This window comes from Acinonyx jubatus, chromosome E1 (genome assembly GCF_027475565.1).
Source record: "Acinonyx jubatus isolate Ajub_Pintada_27869175 chromosome E1, VMU_Ajub_asm_v1.0, whole genome shotgun sequence".
NCBI classification, from domain to species: Eukaryota; Metazoa; Chordata; class Mammalia; order Carnivora; family Felidae; genus Acinonyx; species Acinonyx jubatus.
Genome location: NC_069397.1, coordinates 37,587,967 through 37,607,704, shown reverse-complemented (window position 1 = coordinate 37,607,704; position 19,738 = coordinate 37,587,967). Strand labels below are relative to the sequence as shown.

Sequence of the window (19,738 nt, the reverse complement as noted above, 5' to 3'; positions counted from 1 at the left end):
AAACAAGCTCAAGTTATATTGCCTTTCACCCGAATGACCTCTGCCAGTTGACCTTTCTGTCTCAGTTCTTCGTTCGTAAAGTGGGATAACAGCACCTACTTTATAGAGTGTGAAGATTAAAGAGATAATGACACACAGTAAATACTTGTTAACCTGCTTTTATTCCCTTCATGTCAACAAATACTTCAGTATCTAGTCAATGCTAGAGGCTCCTAGGTTGAGGGACAGATACACAAAGGTTAATACAGTGGGGGCGCCTGGGTGGCTCAGTCAGTTGGGTGTCCAACTTTGGCACAGGTCGTGATCTCACGGTTTGTGAGTTTAACTCTCTGCTGTCAGCATGGAGCCCCTTTGGATCCTCTGCCCGCCCCCTCTGTGTTCACCTACCCCACTCACGCGCTCTCTCTCAAAAATAAATAAAATTTAAAAAACAAAAACAAATGCTATTGCAAAGGGGTCCCCTATCCTGGTAGAGTTAAGCAGTGGAGCCAAACCAGCAATCAGAATTTCAATCTCAAGGTATCTACCCTGCATGAAACACCTTTGGGGAGCTCTGTGGAATTCTAGGCCCCACGTGATCAGTGATAACTGAGGTAAATGATCAATAAGTAATTAAGCAGATATTTTTAAGAGGGCACTTTGGCCTGTCTTCCAGTCTTTGCATATGGGTTTTCTCTTTACAATGTTTTAGATTTTTTTTTTAATGCTTATTTATTTTTTAGAGAGAAAGAGCATGCGAGCAGGGGAGAGGCAGAGAGAGAGGGAGACACAGAATCCAAAGCGGGCTCCGAGCTGTCAGCTCAGAGGTAGACGCAGGGCTCGAGCACACTAACGGTGAGATCCTGACCTGAGCCAAAGTCGGCCACTTAACCAACTGAGCCACCCAAGTGCCCCACACAGTGTTTGAGATTTTTAATAATATTTTGAGGGAAGAGAATGAAAAAAAAGAGAGTAAGATACAGCCCATTATTACTTTAAGTTTTTATGTTCTTAAGTAATCTCTACAACCCATTGTGGGGCTTGAATTTACAACCCCAAGATCAAGAGTTGCACACACTACTGACTGAGCCAGCCAGGCGCCCCCCGCCCCCCTCTCCCCACCAGCCCCTGCCATTATCTTTTTTTTTTTAATTCCTTTCTTTTAAGTTCATTTATTTATTTCGAGAGAGAGCAAGAGCAAGGGAGGGGCAAAGACAGAGGATCCCAAGGAAGCTCCATGCTGTCAGCACAGAGCCCGACACAGGGCTCAAACCCATGATCCATGAGATCGTGACCTGGGCCGAAATCAAGAGTCAGCTGCTTAACCAACTGAGCCACTTTTCTTAAAAGCACTTTTAAATAAAATTGGTTTTCTACATGGAAAAAGAAATACAAAAAAAAAAATAAGTTTCAGGTCAATTTTAATCCTAAAAGTGAAATGCAAAATTAAAATTTTATTTTTGAAAAATATGCATAGGAAAGGGAGAGATTTCTTAAGACCTAAAAATTAAAAGATTAAGATTAAATCCAACTACATTTTTTAAAGAAAAATAAGGATAAAGCCCCACAGCCTCAATGTTAAATAATTATAGTATTTCCCAAATCTCTAAAACTTTTAAATCTCCAGACGTTTTAAATAAGCATAGTGATTTGATAGTTGAATGAATGGTGTTTTGGAGGCTTTAGTGTTTAGTTTTTGGGCAAACCAGTTGGGAGAGGGAAAAAAAAGTCCAGACATTTATTTATTCCTCTGTCTCCGACTCCATACCTTACCCAACTCTATACTTTAGGAAGAGGACCAAAACACCAAGAAAATTGAACAAGCATTAAAGATACATACCTTTAAATTAACTTTTAATTTTAAGAAAAGGAAATGGTGAATACAATTTTAAATAAGCATGGATCGATGTACCTGTGTTCAGGCAGCTCTGTTTGGGGCAAAAGCACCTTATTGGCAAGTTACGTGCCTCACAGGCTTGGCCAGCTGAGCTGAGCTTGGGAGGCTGTGCCCAGGTTCCAACAACTGCTGCTGAGCAGGAAGAGATGTGAGCCTGGGTGCTGCTCACCTCCTGTCTAGCAGTAGTACACGATGCTTCACCTGGAGCCTGGTGAAGCAGCTGAGGATTTGAACGAGACCTCTGGTGAACACGGGGCTCCAGAGAACCAGGCTGGCATCAGTCTCCAACTCTTGCATTGGGATGTCCCTGGGCCTAGGTCAGCACCAGGTAGTAGCCATCTGGATTCTGCACTGAAAGCAGCGAAAAGGGCACCTCTGGAATGAGGCAAGCCAACCACCACTTCTCCAAAACCAAGCAGCCTGCAGTTATCTGTCACACCCAAGTGTTCTTCCTGCCCCAACTGGAATCTACCTCTTGAGCAAGCTTCCCTCCCTCTGTAGTGTAGGAGGGATAGAGGGCAGGCATCTGAATAGCCAGAAGCCAGCTGGTCAGAGGTGCTCTGCACCGGGTGATGTCCGGCAAGCACCTTCTGCCTTATAAGATGGGGGCGGGCAGAAGAGGGAGGGGCCTTACCTTCCCCTTTAATAAATTCCCTGACATAGAAACTGGGACATTTTTTCCCTTGTGAAAATACATTTATCCACCAGTCCCGTTTTTTCCTGAGCAGTAAACAGCTGTCTTGTAGCTACATGAATCTGTCCCTTCGACACAAAGGTGGCATTCAGATGCTTACCAGTTGATTTTAATCTAATTTAGGAAACAATATAAACACAATCTTACCCTTTCTAGAGCCTGACAGACACACTCTTCTCCCCCTAAAACTCCTACCTTTTTTCACCACAGCCACAAAGTATGTTTCATCCTTAAGATTCTGAACCACCTGCAAGGGAGAAGGGTCACTATGACAATTCTGTCCTTAGAGCCAAACAGAATAAGCCAGGGTAGGGACAAGGAAACTGGGCCTGAGGTGGAAGAGTGATCAAGGCCCTTGGGCCTGGCGGAAAACCACAAGCTACTTTACCTGGTCACCAAGGAGAATGAGGATGCCCCCAGGGCCCTGGTGGAAAAGGCGGTGGATCTGATTGGCTGGGAGGGCCAAGAGCTCAGCCAGTTTCCCCTTCAGCTCTACAACACTGAGTTCATCTAGAGAGATCTCTTGATAAAAGCCTGGGGGTGTGGGCAGCACAGGGCAGGCATCAGTTGGGGTCTGAGGTAGTGACAGTCTCATGGGGAGGGGGGCGGGGGCAGGAAGGCATAAAGAAGGAAAGAAAAAGACTTATAAATCCACTTATTTCTCAGCTTTGGGAAAGCCTCAGACTGAGGGGGGCCCTCACTATATAAAAAGGAGGGGGGGCATCTGGGTGGCTTAGTTGGTTGAGCGTCTGACTTTGGCTCAGGTCATGATCTCATGGTTCGTGGGTTCCAGCTCCGAATCAGGCTCTGCTGACAGCTCAGCCTAGAGCCTGCTTCGGATTCTGTGTCTCCTATACCCCTACCCTGCTGGCACTCTCTGTGTGTGTCTCTCTAAGGGGGAGGGACACCTACATATGAATGAAACCCAAATACAATAACAAGGTTATAATCGAATCCCACATACTAACAATGACAAAATCAGATGGGGTTGGGGATTAGAACATGGAAAAATAAACCCAGGAGACATCGTGGAAGGAGAGGACTAATCTGGTCATGGAAGATGGGAATGCCAAGGAGGGCATCTTGGGTCCCAGGAATGATGAAGCATCACCCTCTCCCCAGGCCAGAAGAGGTTTCATGCAGCCACACCTGAATTTCTTGCCTTCTAGAGAGAGGCCAGAACTCACCTGAGTCAGGGTTCTTAGGAACCTCATTCTCTTGCCTAGAGGCTTCCTGAGCCACATACAAAGTCAGCCGGTGACGGATGGGCCTGGGCCAAGAAAACAGTGTATGTATCAGCACTTCATACCTAAAGTAACAGCCCCCTCCCTGGGAGGGACCCCACCTCCTCTCAGGTCTCCAGGGAGGGAGATCACCAAGCGTTTCTTAAGCATTTAATGAATGCTGAACCCTGAGAGGAAAAAAGATGAGAAAAATCCATCTCTGTCCTCAGAAACTGAGTGATGCAAATGGGATGGCTACAGAAAAAGGAGATCCTAGGAGCCTAACTTTAGCCCATCCCTGCCAGTCTGGCTCTGTGACTGGTAGGTCACAGAGGTAGGTCACTGTCCTTGGGCCTGAGTTTCTTCCTCTGTAAAACGAGTGTGTGGGACTAAGTGGTCTTTAAGGTACCTTCCAGCTTGAACATTCCATGAGACACAACCACAAGCTGAACTTGGTAAATGCCACTACAGAGGGAAAGAGATCCTGGTTGGCCGTGCCCAGCACCTGGCTCTAAGAGTATTGAAAAGGCGGATCCCATCGGCAGCCCCACATATCTGGATAAGGTCCCGGCGGGTAAGCTTCAGCAGATCAGTGCCTGCAGAATCAGACAGGGCCAGATTTGGGGAAGAGTCCCAGGATCGAGGATGGCAAGGGACACAGTCCAACATTAGTCTACAAATAACCCTATTATGTCCAGACATGGGGGTCAAACTTGGATTCAAATCCCCGTTTTGCCACTTGCTTGTTAGCTGTGTGTCTTTGGGCAAGTTGTTTAACCTCTCCGAGCCCTCTCCTTATGGGTAGTATATAAATTATACGGGATAATACATGAGAAGAGAGCCTAGTCCCAACTGAAAGTTAGCTGAAGAACACACAGCAAGCCAGGACCATAGGCAGGCTTCCTGCCTGAGTGTTCTGCCCTCAGTCCCCCACAGGTACGGTCCCTGCCAGATGCCAGCCTCACCAGTGAAGTTGGCCAGCATCCGGCAGTAGCTGGAGAACCGGTGCCGGTGCAACCACTGCTGTGTCTCTAGGATGGAGGCTCCAGGGCTCAGATCCTGAGGCATAAAGAGGGCAGTCCAGGTACCACCATGGACCCATGGACTTGAGAGCAAGGGGTAGGAGAACAGCCCTTGCCCTTGGGGGCCCCAAGTCTGAGAGCCTAGGCCCATCCTGTGAGTGGCAAGTGCCCAGTCCTATGGGGAAATTTTGCCATCTGTGGCCATACAACCTCTGTCCACCAGAGGGCAGAGCCACCCTATTCTGGAGAGTGCGACAAAGCCCTGAGAAGGGTTTGAGATAGAGGTTGGGGGACTGGAAAGTGAAGACGCACCTCAGCGGGGCTGCCCCCCAAGGTGTCCAAGGCGAACGGTGGGGAGGAGCAGAGCCTGTGGGGGAGCAGAGAGACAGCAGTGCAGCCGGTCTCCAGCCCCACCCACCCTTCCCTGGCGTGCAGAGCTTGCTGGTGTTACCCAAAGGGCACAGAGCTGAGCCTCTTCCCCTCAGCTGCGCCCTCAGTCCTGCCCCTCCCCGGATGCCGGGCTGAGGAGCCCTTCTCTTCACGCTGGCCCCAAAGGGCTGCGAGGCGCCCATCCCGCCTCACCTCTCCGTGGACAGGAGCTTGCAGGCGTGGGGAGAGGTGAGGGCAAGAGGGCTGAGAGGCGGGTGGGGCCCTGCACTGGGATCTGGCCACGGTGAACACTGTGGGCAAACAAGCAGCAAGGTTCAGCCCAGACATTCCGAGGGCATTGGTGGCTGTTCCCTCACCTCTCGCCGATTGAGAGCTGACAAGGGGCCTGCCTGGGGCCAGACTTGGTCCCTGCTCTAGGAGTCCCTGACAAGTAGACCAAATTCCTCTCAAAGCAAGAGCGTAAACCAGCCTGCCGGTCTGTCTGGGGAAGCTGGGGGAGGCTTCCAGGAGCAGCAGCAGGAAGGGAAGTGCTCCGGGCAGAGGGGGGCAGAAGCGGGGTGGGGCGATGGTGGGTGCAGGAGAAGCAGCCTGGAAGAAGTTAAGCGCCTGGGTCTTGAACAACAGACGGTGCAGCGTGTCCTTGAAGGTAACAGGTGGAATCACTGGGGGATGTGCTGATCCTGGAGCAGCCACAGCCCTCGGGCCTCAATTTCCCCATGTGTCCAATGAGGATCCTTCCTCTAAACCCGCGCTCCTGCCCCCACCACCAAGGCACACACCTCCAGGAAGACCGTAGTCTCACTGGCAGCCTGATACTTGTCTCTCTCGTGAAGGGGCTGTTTCTCAATCTTCTCCCGGTCTGTTTTCAGCTTCCGGTCAGCTCCTTTGGGCTACAGGAGAGTGACAAGGGAAGCGCAGAGCAGCCCCCCCACCCCTTTACCCGCCCACTTCCCCCTTGCGGATGGGGCTCTAAGAAAGAGATCAAGCCCCATCCCTCTGTTGTACAGAGAAGGGAACTGCGGGCTGAGGGGACGCAGCAAAGCAGGACTGACATCTACACAGCCAGCCAGGCAGGGTGACGGTCCTGAAAGAGAGGGGGCAGGAACTGCCTGTACCTTGAACACCTTGATGAGGCAGCCAGCTGAGTGCAGGTGCTCAGGCGGCAGCTCCTTGTCACTGGGCTTGAAAGTGTCAATCTGGAGGCGGAAGGGGACACCTTTCTCTCCACCTTTTTTCCGAGGAGTGAACTCGGTGCTGATGCAGTGAACCTGAGGCGAAGAAGCAAAGAGAAAGCAGGGTGATCACAAGTCCCACCCAGTTCAAGAAAGCTCACCTAACACTTGTTACCTGCCTGTCACCTGTCAGCCTCTTACCACAGCAACTTGCCATCCCCAACCAGAGTTTGTTTCTGACAGCATAACTTTATTAGGTTCTTTTCCTTGTTCAAGATCCTTCAGTAGCTCCCCGTGGTTATGGGTTGAGAAGCAAAGTTCCTCACCCTCATGTTGGCGCACCTTAAAGAATCAAGTCAAGCCTTTCTGCATGGCTGCTCTCTCTCACCCATCAATGAACACACTGCCCCACCTAGCCAGCCTAGTCATGACGCCAACACGCTTGCATGGTTCTTCTTAGAATCTTCTACCTGGAAAGCTCTGCCCGCTCACATATAAGCCAACAGGTCCCATTCCAGGGTAGAGTTGCCAGTTAAAATACAGATGCCCAGTTAAATTTGAATTCCAGATGAACAACAGGTAAGTTTTTTTTAGCGTAAATATGTCCCAAATATTTCATGGGACATTCTTCCACTAAAAAGTTCTTTATCCGAAATTCAAGTTTAACTGAGTGTCCTGTATTTTATCTGCTAAATCTAACAGCCTACTCCAGGAAGCCTTCCTGGCTTCCACCGCACGCAGCCTGCAGCCTCTGTGTTCTGCCTGGTCCCAGGATTCCAAGGGCAAGCGGGGTCTTCCCCTCTGTTCACCCCCACTGCCCACTATAGCCCTCCCACAATCCTGCAAAGAACAGTTAAAGGGTCCAACTTTACAGGTGGGGAAACGAAGGCTCCCAGAGATCATGTGACCTGAGCAAGTTCACATGAGGGAGTGGTGGAAGTGAAATTGTGCCACATCTGCCTGACTTCCCAGTCCAGGTGCTTAGACCATAGCGAGCACTCAAAAAAGTGACATACGGGTGACTTTTGACAATATTGTTAGATTATAAAGGGAAATCTATTCAAGGAAATATAGAGAATGCTGAAGCTGGGTAAAGAAGAATACAGCCCCCCCCCCCCCCCGAGACAGACTGTTAACATTCAAGGATTGTTTCTTCCTCTGTCTTCTCTGGGCAAGAAAAAGGGAAAAAGAAACATAACTTGTGTATACACATACATGTTTTTATTTTTGTAAAATGGAATTCAAACTTTAAATACAAGTTTGTCTTCTGTCTCTTTCCTTCTAGGAAAGCAGTTTCTCTTGTTATTAGACATCATTTACTGGCTACATAATTTCCCTTGTAAGTCTTCCCTAAAACTTATGTAAAAATCAATCCTCTTCCAAAAAAAAAGTAATTATCTTCCCATGGGCAATTAAAATATTTTAATATGAGAACAAGTGGTTCTATGAAGAGCTGGTCAATATATCTTTGTGTACTTATTGAACGCTGCTATAGGATAACTTTTTGAAATGGAACGACTGGGTAAAAGAGTAGAAACATAAAACATAAAATTTAATAAATTTTGCCCAAGTGCCACTCTACTCACAGAATGAGTGCACTAATTAAGTCTTTGCCAGTCATATATATATATATATATATATATATATATATATATGCACACACATTTTAATTAGAATTTTCTTTTTTATATAATTTTTTAAAGTTTATTTATTTTGAGAGAGAGAGCGTGCATGCACACGTGAGTGGGAGAGGGGCAGAGAGATGTGGAGAGAGAGAATCCCAAGCAGGCTCTGTGCTGCCAGCACAGAGCCCAACATGGGGCTCCATCCCAGAAACGATGAGATCATGACCTGAGCTGAAATCAACAGTCAGATGCTTAACTGACTGACCCACCCAGGTGTCCCTAATTAGCATTTTCTGAGGTTGCACTGTCTACATTTATTGGCAATTTGTATCCTTGTATAAATTGTCTGCTTGTACCCTTTGCCCGTTTTTCTGTTGAACTTTCATCTATGTTTTCTTGTTGATATACGAGAACTTTTTATGTATTGAGGCTCCAACACATTATATGTAATTTATGGCAACTGTTTTTCCCACTTAATGTCTCCTTTTAATTTTCCCTATGTATTGCAGACCAATGACTTTTTATGAAGCTAAATTCTATCCTGAGTTCTGTAGCTTCTTCCATTGCTTTCAGCTTTAACAAGTGTTTCCCTGTGGTGAGAGTCAATAAACATTCAGCCATATTTTATCCTCCAGGTGCTTTCCGGAAGTGGTCTATTCGTGTTCCTTCACCCCCAAACTCACCTTCCTTTCCCACCTGAGCTGCTGCCACTCCCATCTGACCTCCAGACTCACCTGCAGGAAGAGGGAGGTCCTCTTGGTCGGGTCCCAATGAAATTCCACCGTGTTGAGCTGTGAGGGCAGCACTTGGGGCTCTATCACCCCCACGGACAGTGGCACATCTGCAGGCACAGGATGGCAAGCAAGGAGCAAGCCTCAGCCATCCCCATCCACAAAGCCTTCCAAGCCGGAAAGCGGCCCTGAAGGCTCCCCCGTCCCTCCCCATTCACCGATGTCCAGGATGCGGTCCCCTGGCCGGCTCCACCTCCACCCATCCAGCTGTTGCTGCTCCGTGTACTGCAGGCGCCGGTCATGGAAAACCACACGCACCACACTCTGTGAGCACAGGAAGGCAGGGCTCACGAGTCAGAGGGTGCTTGGGCATTCGGGAACCAGTTCCCACAGCGGGCGTAGGCCAAACATCCCACCCTCGCCCCCACCTTGCTTCCCAGCCTCAGGGCCCACAAGCACTGAGATCACCAGGTCTGTGTCCAGATGCCCACCTGTCACTCTCAAGCTGTGAAACTGGGGGAGTAACCTAGAGACCCTGAGCCTCAGTTTCCTTATCTGTGAAATGGGTGAGTTACTCCCTTCCCATTCTTAGTCACTGTTTCTTTTCTTGCAGTACTTTTCAATTTGCAACTGGGAAATGAATGTGTAATTGCATATAATTTGTGTAATTAATATGCCTGTCTCAGTAGAATGCAAGCCCCCTGAGGAAGGGAACTACATCTGTCTCTTTACTGTTGAATCTCTAGCTCATAGAACAGTTTCTGGCAATGAATTGGGGCTAAATATATACTTTTTTTTTTTTTTTTTTTGGACAGAAGGACTCATGCATGTGAATAATGCTATGTAAATGTATTTCTAAATCCCGGATCTGCTACTTTGTGTCCTTGAGAAAATAGTTAACCTCTCTGTGCCTCCTTCCTCAACAACTCCTGCCCACCAATGTGCTGCTGTGAAGGTAAAATTAAAAGGTGGACTTGAGAGGGTTCTGCTTGACACTGACATCACCGTGATGACATTGGCTTCCTGCCCAGATGGACAGTCACACCCAACCCTTGCCAGTTCTGGAGGACAGTCACACCCAACCCTTGCCAGTTCTGGAGGGGAATGCACCTACCTTCAACAGCCGGGCCCACTGGGTAGTATCACCCAGCTTGGGGTTGCAGAGCATCTGCACCTCATAGGACTGGCCTGGGAGAGATCAAGGGGATGTGCGAGCCCCACTCTGCGGGCAGAGATGGTGCCTGCCATTCCCATCCCGCACTGGGCTTGGCTTCCAGAGCTTGCTGCCCCACTAAGCCCTTTCCTTCCCCAGGCCCAGCATACCCTGGTTCAGGTAGGTGAGGGTCTCCTCCTGCTGCTTCACTGCCGGCGAGGTGGCTGCACAGAGCACATACTGGAAGGTGGGGCAGGGAGGCTCCGAGCTGGGGATGTTGTGCAGCTCTTCCTGCTTCAGGTAGGGCAAGGGCAGGGACTCCCTGCCAGGGAGAGGAGAGCACCTCCGGCTTTCCGCCCTGTCCATCCCTTCCTCTATGGGGCTTTGACTCTGCCTGCCATATCCTCCAGAGAGCCAAGGCACCCCAGCAGCAGCCAGGGCCTGAGAGTCCCCCATTCAACTCCTCTGGCTCCTGGGAAATCTCCTTTAAGGTGCACATTTCAATTTTTTTTTTTAACGTTTATTTATTTTTGAGACAGGGAGAGACAGCATGAATGGGGGAGGTCAGAGAGAGAGGGAGACACAGAATCCGAAACAGGCTCCAGGCTCTGAGCTGTCAGCACAGAGCCCGACGCGGGGCTCAAACTCACGGACCGCGAGATCATGACTTGAGCCGAAGTCGGACGCTTAACCGACTGAGCCACCCAGGCGCTCCTAAGGTGCACATTTCAGATACTACCAAACATCTACAAAAATCTGCCCTCAGGGCGCCTGCGTGGCTCAGTCGGCTAAGCATCAGGCTCTTGATTTCAGCTCAGGTCATGATCTCGAGGCTCATGGGATTAAGCCCCGAGTCAGACTTTGTGCTGGCAGGACCTGCTTGGGATTCTCTCTCTCTTTCTCTCTCTCTGCTCTTGCCCTGCTCGCACTCTGATGTTAAAAAAAAAAAAAAAAAAAAAAAAAATCTGCCATCACTTATTTGTTTGCAGTCTCAGGGCTTGTCTGATACCAAGTAAATGCCCAACAAAAGTGCCCCGAGAGGGTGGGTGGTCAGGGTGTTTTGAGATGTCCTAGGATCCACTAAACACCAGGTGTCCCAGGACCACTTCTCCACCCCCAAAGGAGCCCAAGAACAGGAAGCCCACCCCCCTTGTCTTCAAACAGATGGCCCTACCTGTCCATTGCAACTCAGACCAGGCCCTTCCTTGGAATCTGCGGGGAGGGGTTCAGGCCCTTACCTGAGTAAGCCACTTGGAGGCCCGGGGTACAGTTCCCCAGGACTGGGCCACAGGTGCTCTGGCTGGTTGTGCCAAAATAGCATCTTGGAAAGGGAGCAGAGCCAGCTGCGTGACAGAGACTTCGGCACTAGGCTGGGCGGGACCCACTGGACTATCCACCTTTATACACACAAGCAAACCCACGAAAGGGTGGGGCAAGGCTGGGAGCCTCTTATTGGCTGAGCACCCAGGGCCCTAGGAAACATGGGACCTTTCAGGCAGCCCAAGCTGGGGGGAATCAAGAAACGGTGTGCCCAGGGCTCCCCACCAATCATTAACTCAAAGGGGATATGGTGTTGCAGCAAAACAAAGTCTCAGGGATGGACATCCACTCCCCACTGTTCCCCAAGAGTCTCGGGGGCAACGAGGGGCACCCTTGGGCTTCAAGATTGGTCCTAGATTCGTAAAACATGTAGAATCCTGGAGACTCGTGGGCCTGGACCCCTCACATGACCCTGTGAGAGGAGCCTGACCACTGGAGGGGACAGGAGAAGCAGATACAGAGCATCTCATGGACCTACAAAAGGCCTTTATCCCCATCGGCCTCCCCCTTCTCCCCCACTTGCCCCCTAACACACACACACACACACACACACACACACACACACAGGTGCAGTGATGGCAGGACACCTGTCCTTTCGCTGGGGGCTGCCTGACTAGGGGACTGCAGTTTACAGAACATAGTCCAGCTTGCTGTGGAAACAACTCAGTGGTGCTAGAAGGGAGAGCCCGTATGTGGGGAGGCAGGGGTGTGTGTCTGGGCCCCCTCCCAGGGCAGTAGAAGGAGAGGAGTCCCAGTCAGGCTGGTGGCTTTGCCCCCCCTCTGCCCCGGGGGCATGGGGTGGACTGTGTTTATAGACAAATAAGGTCTGCCTGGGGGACAGTTTCCTTCCCCACACTCAGTCCCTGTTGTCACTGTACACAGGTCCCTGGGCCCACCCCCCACTACTGTGTTTGGTATAAACAGATGAGGGCTTTGCAAAGAGCAGAGACAACCCTCTAAAGATGTGGTCTGACCTCATGTGACCCTAGCTATCCAGGTTTTGTGATTCTGGGGGGCCTACCTGAGAGAGAGAGAAAACCAAAGAGTACCCCCTCCAACACCAGGCAGGGCACTTCCATATATGCTTTCTCCTCCCATGAAGCCAGACAAAAATGGAAGTGGAGAGGAAAAGGAGGGGGGGGACATTCCTGCCAGTAGAGACCAAAGAAGGCTGAGTCCCCAAGATCCCCATGACAAGATCGCCAAGACTTTGAGAACCCACCCATTGCCCAAAGTCGAGTTCAAGGCCAGAAGGCCCCCAGGAAACCCTCCAAGGCTGGACAGAGCAGGTTTCCAGGAAGGCCAGGGGAAGGGGGATGGGAGGGGACCCAGCAGGGCTTGGCCTTGGCCTGAGCAGATCAGGGCGCAGGAGTGATGGTGAGGGGAGGGCAGAGGACATGAGCAGGTGGGTGGAGGCTTGTTATCGGGGTGGAGGCAGAGAAGGTAGAGGCTGGTGTAGGCCCCTTTCCAGGACACCGTGAGGAGCTGGTAAGGGGAGTGGGACTCCAATCCCAGAACCCAGTTCCCTACCACTCAGCCTCCACCTCCAAAGCTGTCTGTATCCTTCCCCTTCCCCCCTGAGGCTGCCTCTCCCCAGCTCTCTTGGCTACTGCTTCCACCCATCTCAGCGTCTCTGTACTCTTTCCCCATCCAGATGGTGTTGGGCCTGTTCCTGGTTTTCCTTGGCTCTCCCTCTAAGGAAAAGAGCTGGGCTTGGGGACGATGGAGCCTGGCCAGTCACAGCCCCCACCTCACTCTCCCTGTGCCCCCTCAGCCAGCACAGCACGGGGTCTGAATAGTCCATCCTCAGGCCCAGAGAGGCCTTGAGAAACTTCTGGTCCTACTCTCAGAAGGGTCTCAGGCCCTGCCCAGGGCACTGTAGGTACTTTACCTTCCTAAACCCCCTTTCCTCCTTCGTAAAATAGGGACAAGTGCTCCCTCCCATTCAGTGTGGTAGTGAGGACTGAAAGAAATTCTACGCAGCTGAATTTTATTCCAGGGTTTAATCCTCATGAGCCCCCATTGGGGTGGTCGTATCTGCCACCCTCAGGGTCCCCACCAAAGCCCAGTCCTGGGAGGTACAGACATAACTGGCCCTGAAACTTCCCCACATACAGATAATTTCAGGGGCAATTTTTGGGTGAGATTTTTTTTTAATTGATTCCCCCCACCCCCACCCCAAATACTCTGTCATTTTCTAGGCCATGGCCTAACCCAATCCTAATAATACCCCTTGGGTTCCCTAAACCAAGGCAGCAACTTTTTATCTGTAAAAATTGCTGAAAAATAACAATTCAGTGTCCTTCTCCTCTGACCAAAATGTTTTGTTCTGTTTTGTTTTCTATCCCCAGGCAACATTCCAACCTAGAGAATTGGAGAATGAGGTCCACCCCTCCCTCAAAGAAAGAGGGGCTGGGAGAAATGTTCCTTATTCATTCATTCATTCAACAAAATACTATCGAGTGCCTACAAGGTAAGAGGCTCTATCTCTCTCTCCCTCCCTCACACTAGGTTGTGTGGGACCTCGGGCAGGGTACCTAGGTGGGTGGAATCCTGCCCTATCCAGGGCTCAGGCGTCCCCTGCTCCCCCCACCCCCCACATTGGCGGTCAAAAGTTCTGGGTCCTGAGTTGCTGGCAAAAGGATTTTTAAAAAGGAACATGGCAATCCCTGTGCACACAAATGCCCCACCCAGGAGGTGGCCCCACCTCCCAACCAGTCTCTGCCTCTTCTGGGTGCGTTGCTCTGCATCAAACAGCGCCCCCTAGAGTTAGCACACAGGCGTGGCTCTAAGCACCCAATCCTTTGTCCCTAGTCCCTCTGAACCACCCAGAAAGTCTCCCCTTGGAAAGGTACTCTCTGTTCCCGCTTCAAACATAGTGCCTGCTTTTTAGCTTTCTTGCAGCCCAGCCAGTTGGTGCTTATGTTCTCCATGTCCTGTGTCCGCCCTTCATCAAATCCGTCACAGCAGTCATCTGACGTGCTGTTCATTCTTTTGTGTACTCTGTCCAATGTCTGTTTTCCCATCAGAGTGGAAGCCCCTTGAGGGTAGGGACTAAGAGAGGTGCACCAGCGTTGGGGTTAAGAGTTTGTATCTCGAGATCGACTCTGAGTTCAAGCATAGCCGTACGGCTTTGGGCAATTAGCAACCTTTCTGAGTCTCATTCTGTAATTATGAAAAGGGGATGATGAGAGCCTCTGCCCCATAGGGCTAGAGTACAAACTGAATGAGATAATAATTAAGTCCTTACTAAATGTAGATGTATCTTTCTCCATATATCCCGGGTATGTATCCCACATCATATGAGTTTATTTATGAAGCATTTGTAAGTGAAGAGGGTCTGTTTATTTAATAAATAGTTCTTCCGTGCTCATACAACTAGAGTGCTTTTCAACCGATCTATCGTCTAATGTTGACGCTGTTTTTTTCTATTATTCTATTATCACCTTCCCCCCATTATACAGATGGAGATACTGAGGCTCAGAGAGGTTAAGTAGCTAGGTCAAGTCACACAGCTAAGATAGAGCCAGGGTTTGAACCTAGGCCATCTGGGTCACAGTCCCTGCTCTTAATCACTGTATATGCCCCCACTCTGCCTGATAAATATGTTATGGAATTTTAAAATTAATCTCCAGGCAACATTCCAACCTAGAGAGCTAAGGAATGAGGTCTACCACTCCCCCAAGGGAAAAGGGCTGATGGGGGAAGTGTTCCTCATTCATTCATTCATTCATTCAACAAGTCCCAAAGAAGTATCAGACCCAGGTTCCTGGGTCTGATTCCAGTGATGTCAGAGACCTGGGGCTTTTCTGAGCTCTGGCTTTCCAGATGCAAGGTGGGGACAAAATATTTTCCATTCCGTTCCTGGGCTGTGAGCCTTGAGGATGAATAATATGAATGACAGTAGCTGGGCTGCTGTGGTTTTAATAGAGGGGTGTGTGTGTGTGTGTGTGTGCTAATGATGCAGTGGGAGGGGCAGGAAGCAGGATTTGTGGTCCTTGGACAGTTTGCCTAAGATAGGGGTCCTGTTTGACTTGGGAATTCCTTTGGGATGAGCTGTAGCAGGGAGGAAAGGCACTGCAGGCAAGGCAAGCAGTTTTAGGTTTGTATGATCCAGGGGGAGGGGACCCCGCCCCACTACCCACCACAACTGCCCATGAGGTATGACGATTCCCACTTACACACTAGGAGACACAGGCATGCAAGTTGTCCAAGTCTAGGAAGGAATGGGCTGGAACTTGAGTCACCTCACTGTCCTGCACACCTGTCATCCACCCAGGCCAAGACACAGGAATGCGTCCTGTCCATCCCCATAGTGAAGCTTTTGGCCAGAAGACCCCAAAAGCTCACTACTCCAGCTCCCTGTTTCCATGTTGCTGCCTTTGGGAGCCGGAGCGTTCTCCCTAAGACATAGAAATGACTCCACCACTGCTCAGCAGAGAACCCCATGGCCTCCAGCCTCTGCTGCTCTCAGCGCCATTCTCAAGCTGGGCTATGGAAACCCCTCGGTCCATCTTCCAGGGCACCGATGGCACGTAATGGTTAGTGCTTCAAATCAGTTTTTCCGGAAGGAAAACCAATATGAATACTCTTGGAGTCAAACGCAAGGCTTGCAGAAACATTTAATATAGAGCCATGTATCTAAATTCCTTTCAAGTTCTGACCGAACCGCTTTGCCTCCTCTCCTTCCCCCACCCCCATGCCTCCAGGGCACTGCTGGATTGCTCAGCAGGGCTCCAGTGAGCGAGTTTGAGAAGCTCGTGGAAGACCCAGCTTCCAGGTTCAGCACTCAGGGCTGTCCGTCTGCTTTCATCTGCCTTTGCTTCTCACCTCTTCCCATTGCTTACCTGCCGTGTCCATGACAGGCTGTTCTTTTCCACCCCTCTCTGCCTTTGCCCAGGCTGTTCCCTCTGCTGGAATACCCTGGGCCTTCTGCCTTCGGGTCCGCTTCATGGCCTCTATCAACTCAGCTTGCGGCTCTGTACCCCAAGTCAGCTCAGAGAAACTTTTGCATTATTGTGCTCTCTGGGTCAGGATGTACAAGAAGGCCTTGGGTGCAATGATCAGGCGCCCCTGGTGCCCAGAGCCACTGGAGGCATCTAGTAGGACCTCATGATTTAGATGTATCAAATGTAGACCCTCAAAGACGCCACCGAGACGCCCCTCCCTGAAGGACACCCAGTGTTGCTTTCTGTGCAGTTTCCAGCCTCTCCCAGTAGGAATGCCTCTCCCTAGGATGAGCTAAGCAGCCGGACCCCAAGGGAGGAGTTAAAAGCAGACTCCACTGTCCCTGCTTCAACTTCTCCTTGGCATTGTCCCCCTCATGCTTCTCCAGCATAGTCAGCAGGAATCGCCCTCACCTCTAACACCTGGATCCAGCTGCTTCCAGACTTCATCCTCCCTCTTTTCCACCAGGTCTTGGTAACCACCTGCCCCAGTCCATGCCCAGGGCCACTCTCCAGCAAAAGATCCTCCTTAAGAATTTGGGGGCCCTTGAGTGTTCATCCCTCCAAATTTCTAACCCCTAACAGCACCCCCTCTACCAGTCCACTGAGTTCCACCCCCTTGCTCACCCCAAAGTGATGATATTGCTGTTACCGTGGTAACAACATGCTTCGTGGGTGGGTAGGGGGAATGGACTAGAGAAAGAAAGCAGTGGCTTTAGGACACTATCAGAGGCATGGGAAGTGGGGCGGGGGTGGCAAACTGGCACAGGGCCCGGGGAGAGGTGAAGCAAGCGGCTATGACTTCTGGCCCCGTGACTACTGTCAGCCCTATGTCCTGAGCCTCAAGGAGAAAAGAAACAGAATAGAAGGGGACATCTTTCAGGAATGAGAGGTTTTCTTCATAGAGCAGAGGGAAATAACCCAAACAGCTCTTCCGGACAGCCTCAGCTTGGCTGGGGAGGGGAGGAGGGATTGCACACACCAGAGTCCATGCTGTTCCCCTCCAGGGAGCCTGGGGCACAGACAGAGAGAACAGCTCACCCAGAATGTGTTAGGGACAGTGCCACAGGCAGTGGGAGGGAGGCTTTATGCCAGTGTCCCGAGCTCCAGGGGTTGGTGGCAGCAGGGGGTGGAAGGGCTCTCCTCCAGCCCCTGGGGACCTGGCTGTCCCAGATGCCACAGCCGGGAAGTGTGTCAGGCACTTGCGTAAGAGCCTTCTAGATTTCCATAAAATCGTAATTACTGATGCCTGCCATGGACCTTAGCTCATTAGAGTGGTATCTGCCTCTGGGGCCCCAGTGGGCCAGCAGGGGGAGGTAGGGGAGACTGGGCAAGGCAGGCCCTCTCACTGTGTTCTTCTTGTCCCCAGCCCCACTGGGCTGGGCCCTCTTCCTCTCCTCGGCTGGGAAGTGAGAACCAGACTTGACCTCAACCATGACAGACTCCCCACCCTAGGAGCTCCAATTCTAAAGCTGGAGAAAAAGACCGGCCACTCAGGTTTTCGGCTTGGGCTGTCCTTGGCAACTCATAAGGGCAGAGGCCACAGCAGGGAGGGGCTTGAACTGAAGGTATTCATGGCAGAAAATAGGTCATTCCTTACGGAAGGAGAAGCAATCCCTCCCATCAGAGAATCTCAAACTGCTTAAAGTGGAGGGGCCCTGGGGGTCATTCAGGCCAATGGTTCTTAACCTTTGGGGGATTTTAGATTCTCTGAGGAGAAGATGAAAGCTCTAGACTGTCCCCCAGAGAATGCTGATCCGCCAACATTTTACACAGCTTCAAGGCATTCATGAACTCCCTGAAGCTCACCTGTAGGTCAAGTATCCCTAAATAAATAAGTAGGTAGATTGATAGATAAAAACTATTTTTTGTGCCCTTACTCTGTCCAGCTCTTTATGCATGTTAACTCATTTATTTATTTATTTATTTATTTATTTATTTATTTATTATTGAAAGACAGAGAGAGAGTCAGAGTGTGAACAGGGGAGGGACAGAGAGAGAGAGGGAGACACAGAATCCGAAGCAGGCTCCAGGCTCTGAGCTGTCAGCACAGAGCCCGACGCGGGGCTCGAACTCACAAACCACGAGATCATGACCTGAGCCACAGTCAGACACCCAACCAACTGAGCCACCCAGGTGCCCCTGTATGTTAACTCATTTAACCCTCAAAAGTACACTAAGAGATATATACAATTATTGCCCCTATTCTAATCCAGGTCTCCATTTCAACCTAAACTATTCCAATTCTGCCAATCTAAAAAGAAAGAAACCGAAGTCCCTCCAGAGATGGAAAGGTCTTTGCTCAAGGTCACAGAACAGGAAGAAAAGGGCAGACCAGGATGAGAACCAGCCCTTTCTTTCTTTCTTTCTTTCTTTCTTTCTTTCTTTCTTTCTTTCTCTAAGCTTTTTTAAAAATTATTTTTAAATGTTTTTATTTATTTTTAAGAGAGAGAGCAATGGGGAAGGGGAAGGGGGGGCGGATAGAGGCTCCGAAGCAGGTTTCACACGGACAGTAGTGAGCCCATGCGGGGCTTGAAGTCAAGAACCGCAAGATCATGCCCTGAGCCAAAGTCAGATGCTGGGCCACCCAGGTGCCCTGAGAACCAGCTTTTCTTAGTGTGCTGAACACCGAGCCGCATGCAGTTTGGAGTCATCTGGTCCATCCCTCTGTCCTCAGGCTCCCAAGAGCCTCGCACCCACTTTTACTCATGGAGCTCTCCTATTAAGAGGCTCCCTCCCGATAGTTCTCTTATGACTTCTGGCCTAGGGAGCCTTCCCTCTGTGTGTGACTGCTGCTTACCCTCCGATAGCACCTTGCCCCTTGCTCTGCCCACTCCTCATAGCTGCCCCTCTGGCTCTGAGATGGGACAATATTCCTTCTTCTCCAGAAGCTAGCCTTGCTACTCCTGCTCTGTCCCCAGTCACTGCAGAGGGAGTTGTCAGCACTGAAACAATGACTCAGACTTAGTTCATGAAAGACTGCTCTGAAACACGAAGGCCGCAGGCCAGAAAGGACATCCAGAGGTCATGGGATCCAGCCCCCTGCCTCCTCCACATTTGCCCCACCTCGGGCTTCTGATGCCTACACCAGATGGGACCCAGGGCCTACAGACTTCCCTAGCTTTCCTGGGTCGCTGGTAGCACTGATACCCCTGGAAATTCTTCCCTCTGTCTAGTCAGACTTTCCTTCGGAGTTGGTTCCTCCATGAACTAACAGCAAAAGCACTGGGAAGGGACCAATCTCTCAGAAGAAAGGAGGAAAAGAAGAAAATAACTTTCCCTGCCTGTCTTCCCTGGGCTGAGGGGAACTGTCTCATTCACTCTGACAGTGAGGTAGGCACTATCTCTATTTTGCTGAAGAAGAAATCAAGGCTCTAAAAGGTTTAGCTGCCTACCCAAGGTTACACGGTTAATTAGTGATCATCTAGGTATTAGAGTCTAAGGAACTCAGAACCTCTGCTGTTGGTGGGGAAACAGGGATACCTCCCCTCGAGAGGTCTTCAGTACAGAAGAGGCCCCTGTTTGTTCCAGCCCAGGATAGACTGAGGGCCTGATGATCCTATCTCAGGGTGCTTCAAGCCTCCCT

At 50.4% G+C, this 19,738-nt stretch overlaps 1 protein-coding gene across 4 annotated transcripts; it reads right to left on the bottom strand.

Annotated features, from left to right (window-relative positions):
- Nucleotides 1–723: 723 nt before the first annotated feature.
- LOC106980551 (transcription factor CP2-like protein 1) lies at nt 724–11,293 on the bottom strand. Of its 4 annotated transcripts, XM_053212217.1 has the most exons (15): nt 11,125–11,293; nt 10,057–10,208; nt 9,848–9,921; nt 8,952–9,057; nt 8,737–8,843; nt 6,321–6,473; nt 5,985–6,095; nt 5,398–5,495; nt 5,128–5,182; nt 4,759–4,852; nt 4,299–4,389; nt 3,758–3,840; nt 2,959–3,104; nt 2,766–2,817; nt 724–2,222 (listed from the first exon to the last, which is right to left on the bottom strand). In XM_053212217.1, exons 1-15 carry the CDS (start codon nt 11,205–11,207, stop codon nt 2,074–2,076), a joined length of 1,554 nt encoding a protein of 517 aa, XP_053068192.1. In that variant the 5' UTR covers nt 11,208–11,293; the 3' UTR covers nt 724–2,073. The 4 variants fall into 4 exon arrangements, 3 of the variants coding, with proteins under 3 accessions (XP_053068192.1, XP_014934074.2, XP_053068191.1); XM_015078588.3 differs by lacking the exon at nt 11,125–11,293 and having other exon boundaries at nt 724–2,227; nt 10,057–11,030; XM_053212216.1 differs by lacking the exon at nt 11,125–11,293 and having other exon boundaries at nt 10,057–11,030.
- Nucleotides 11,294–19,738: the final 8,445 nt, after the last annotated feature.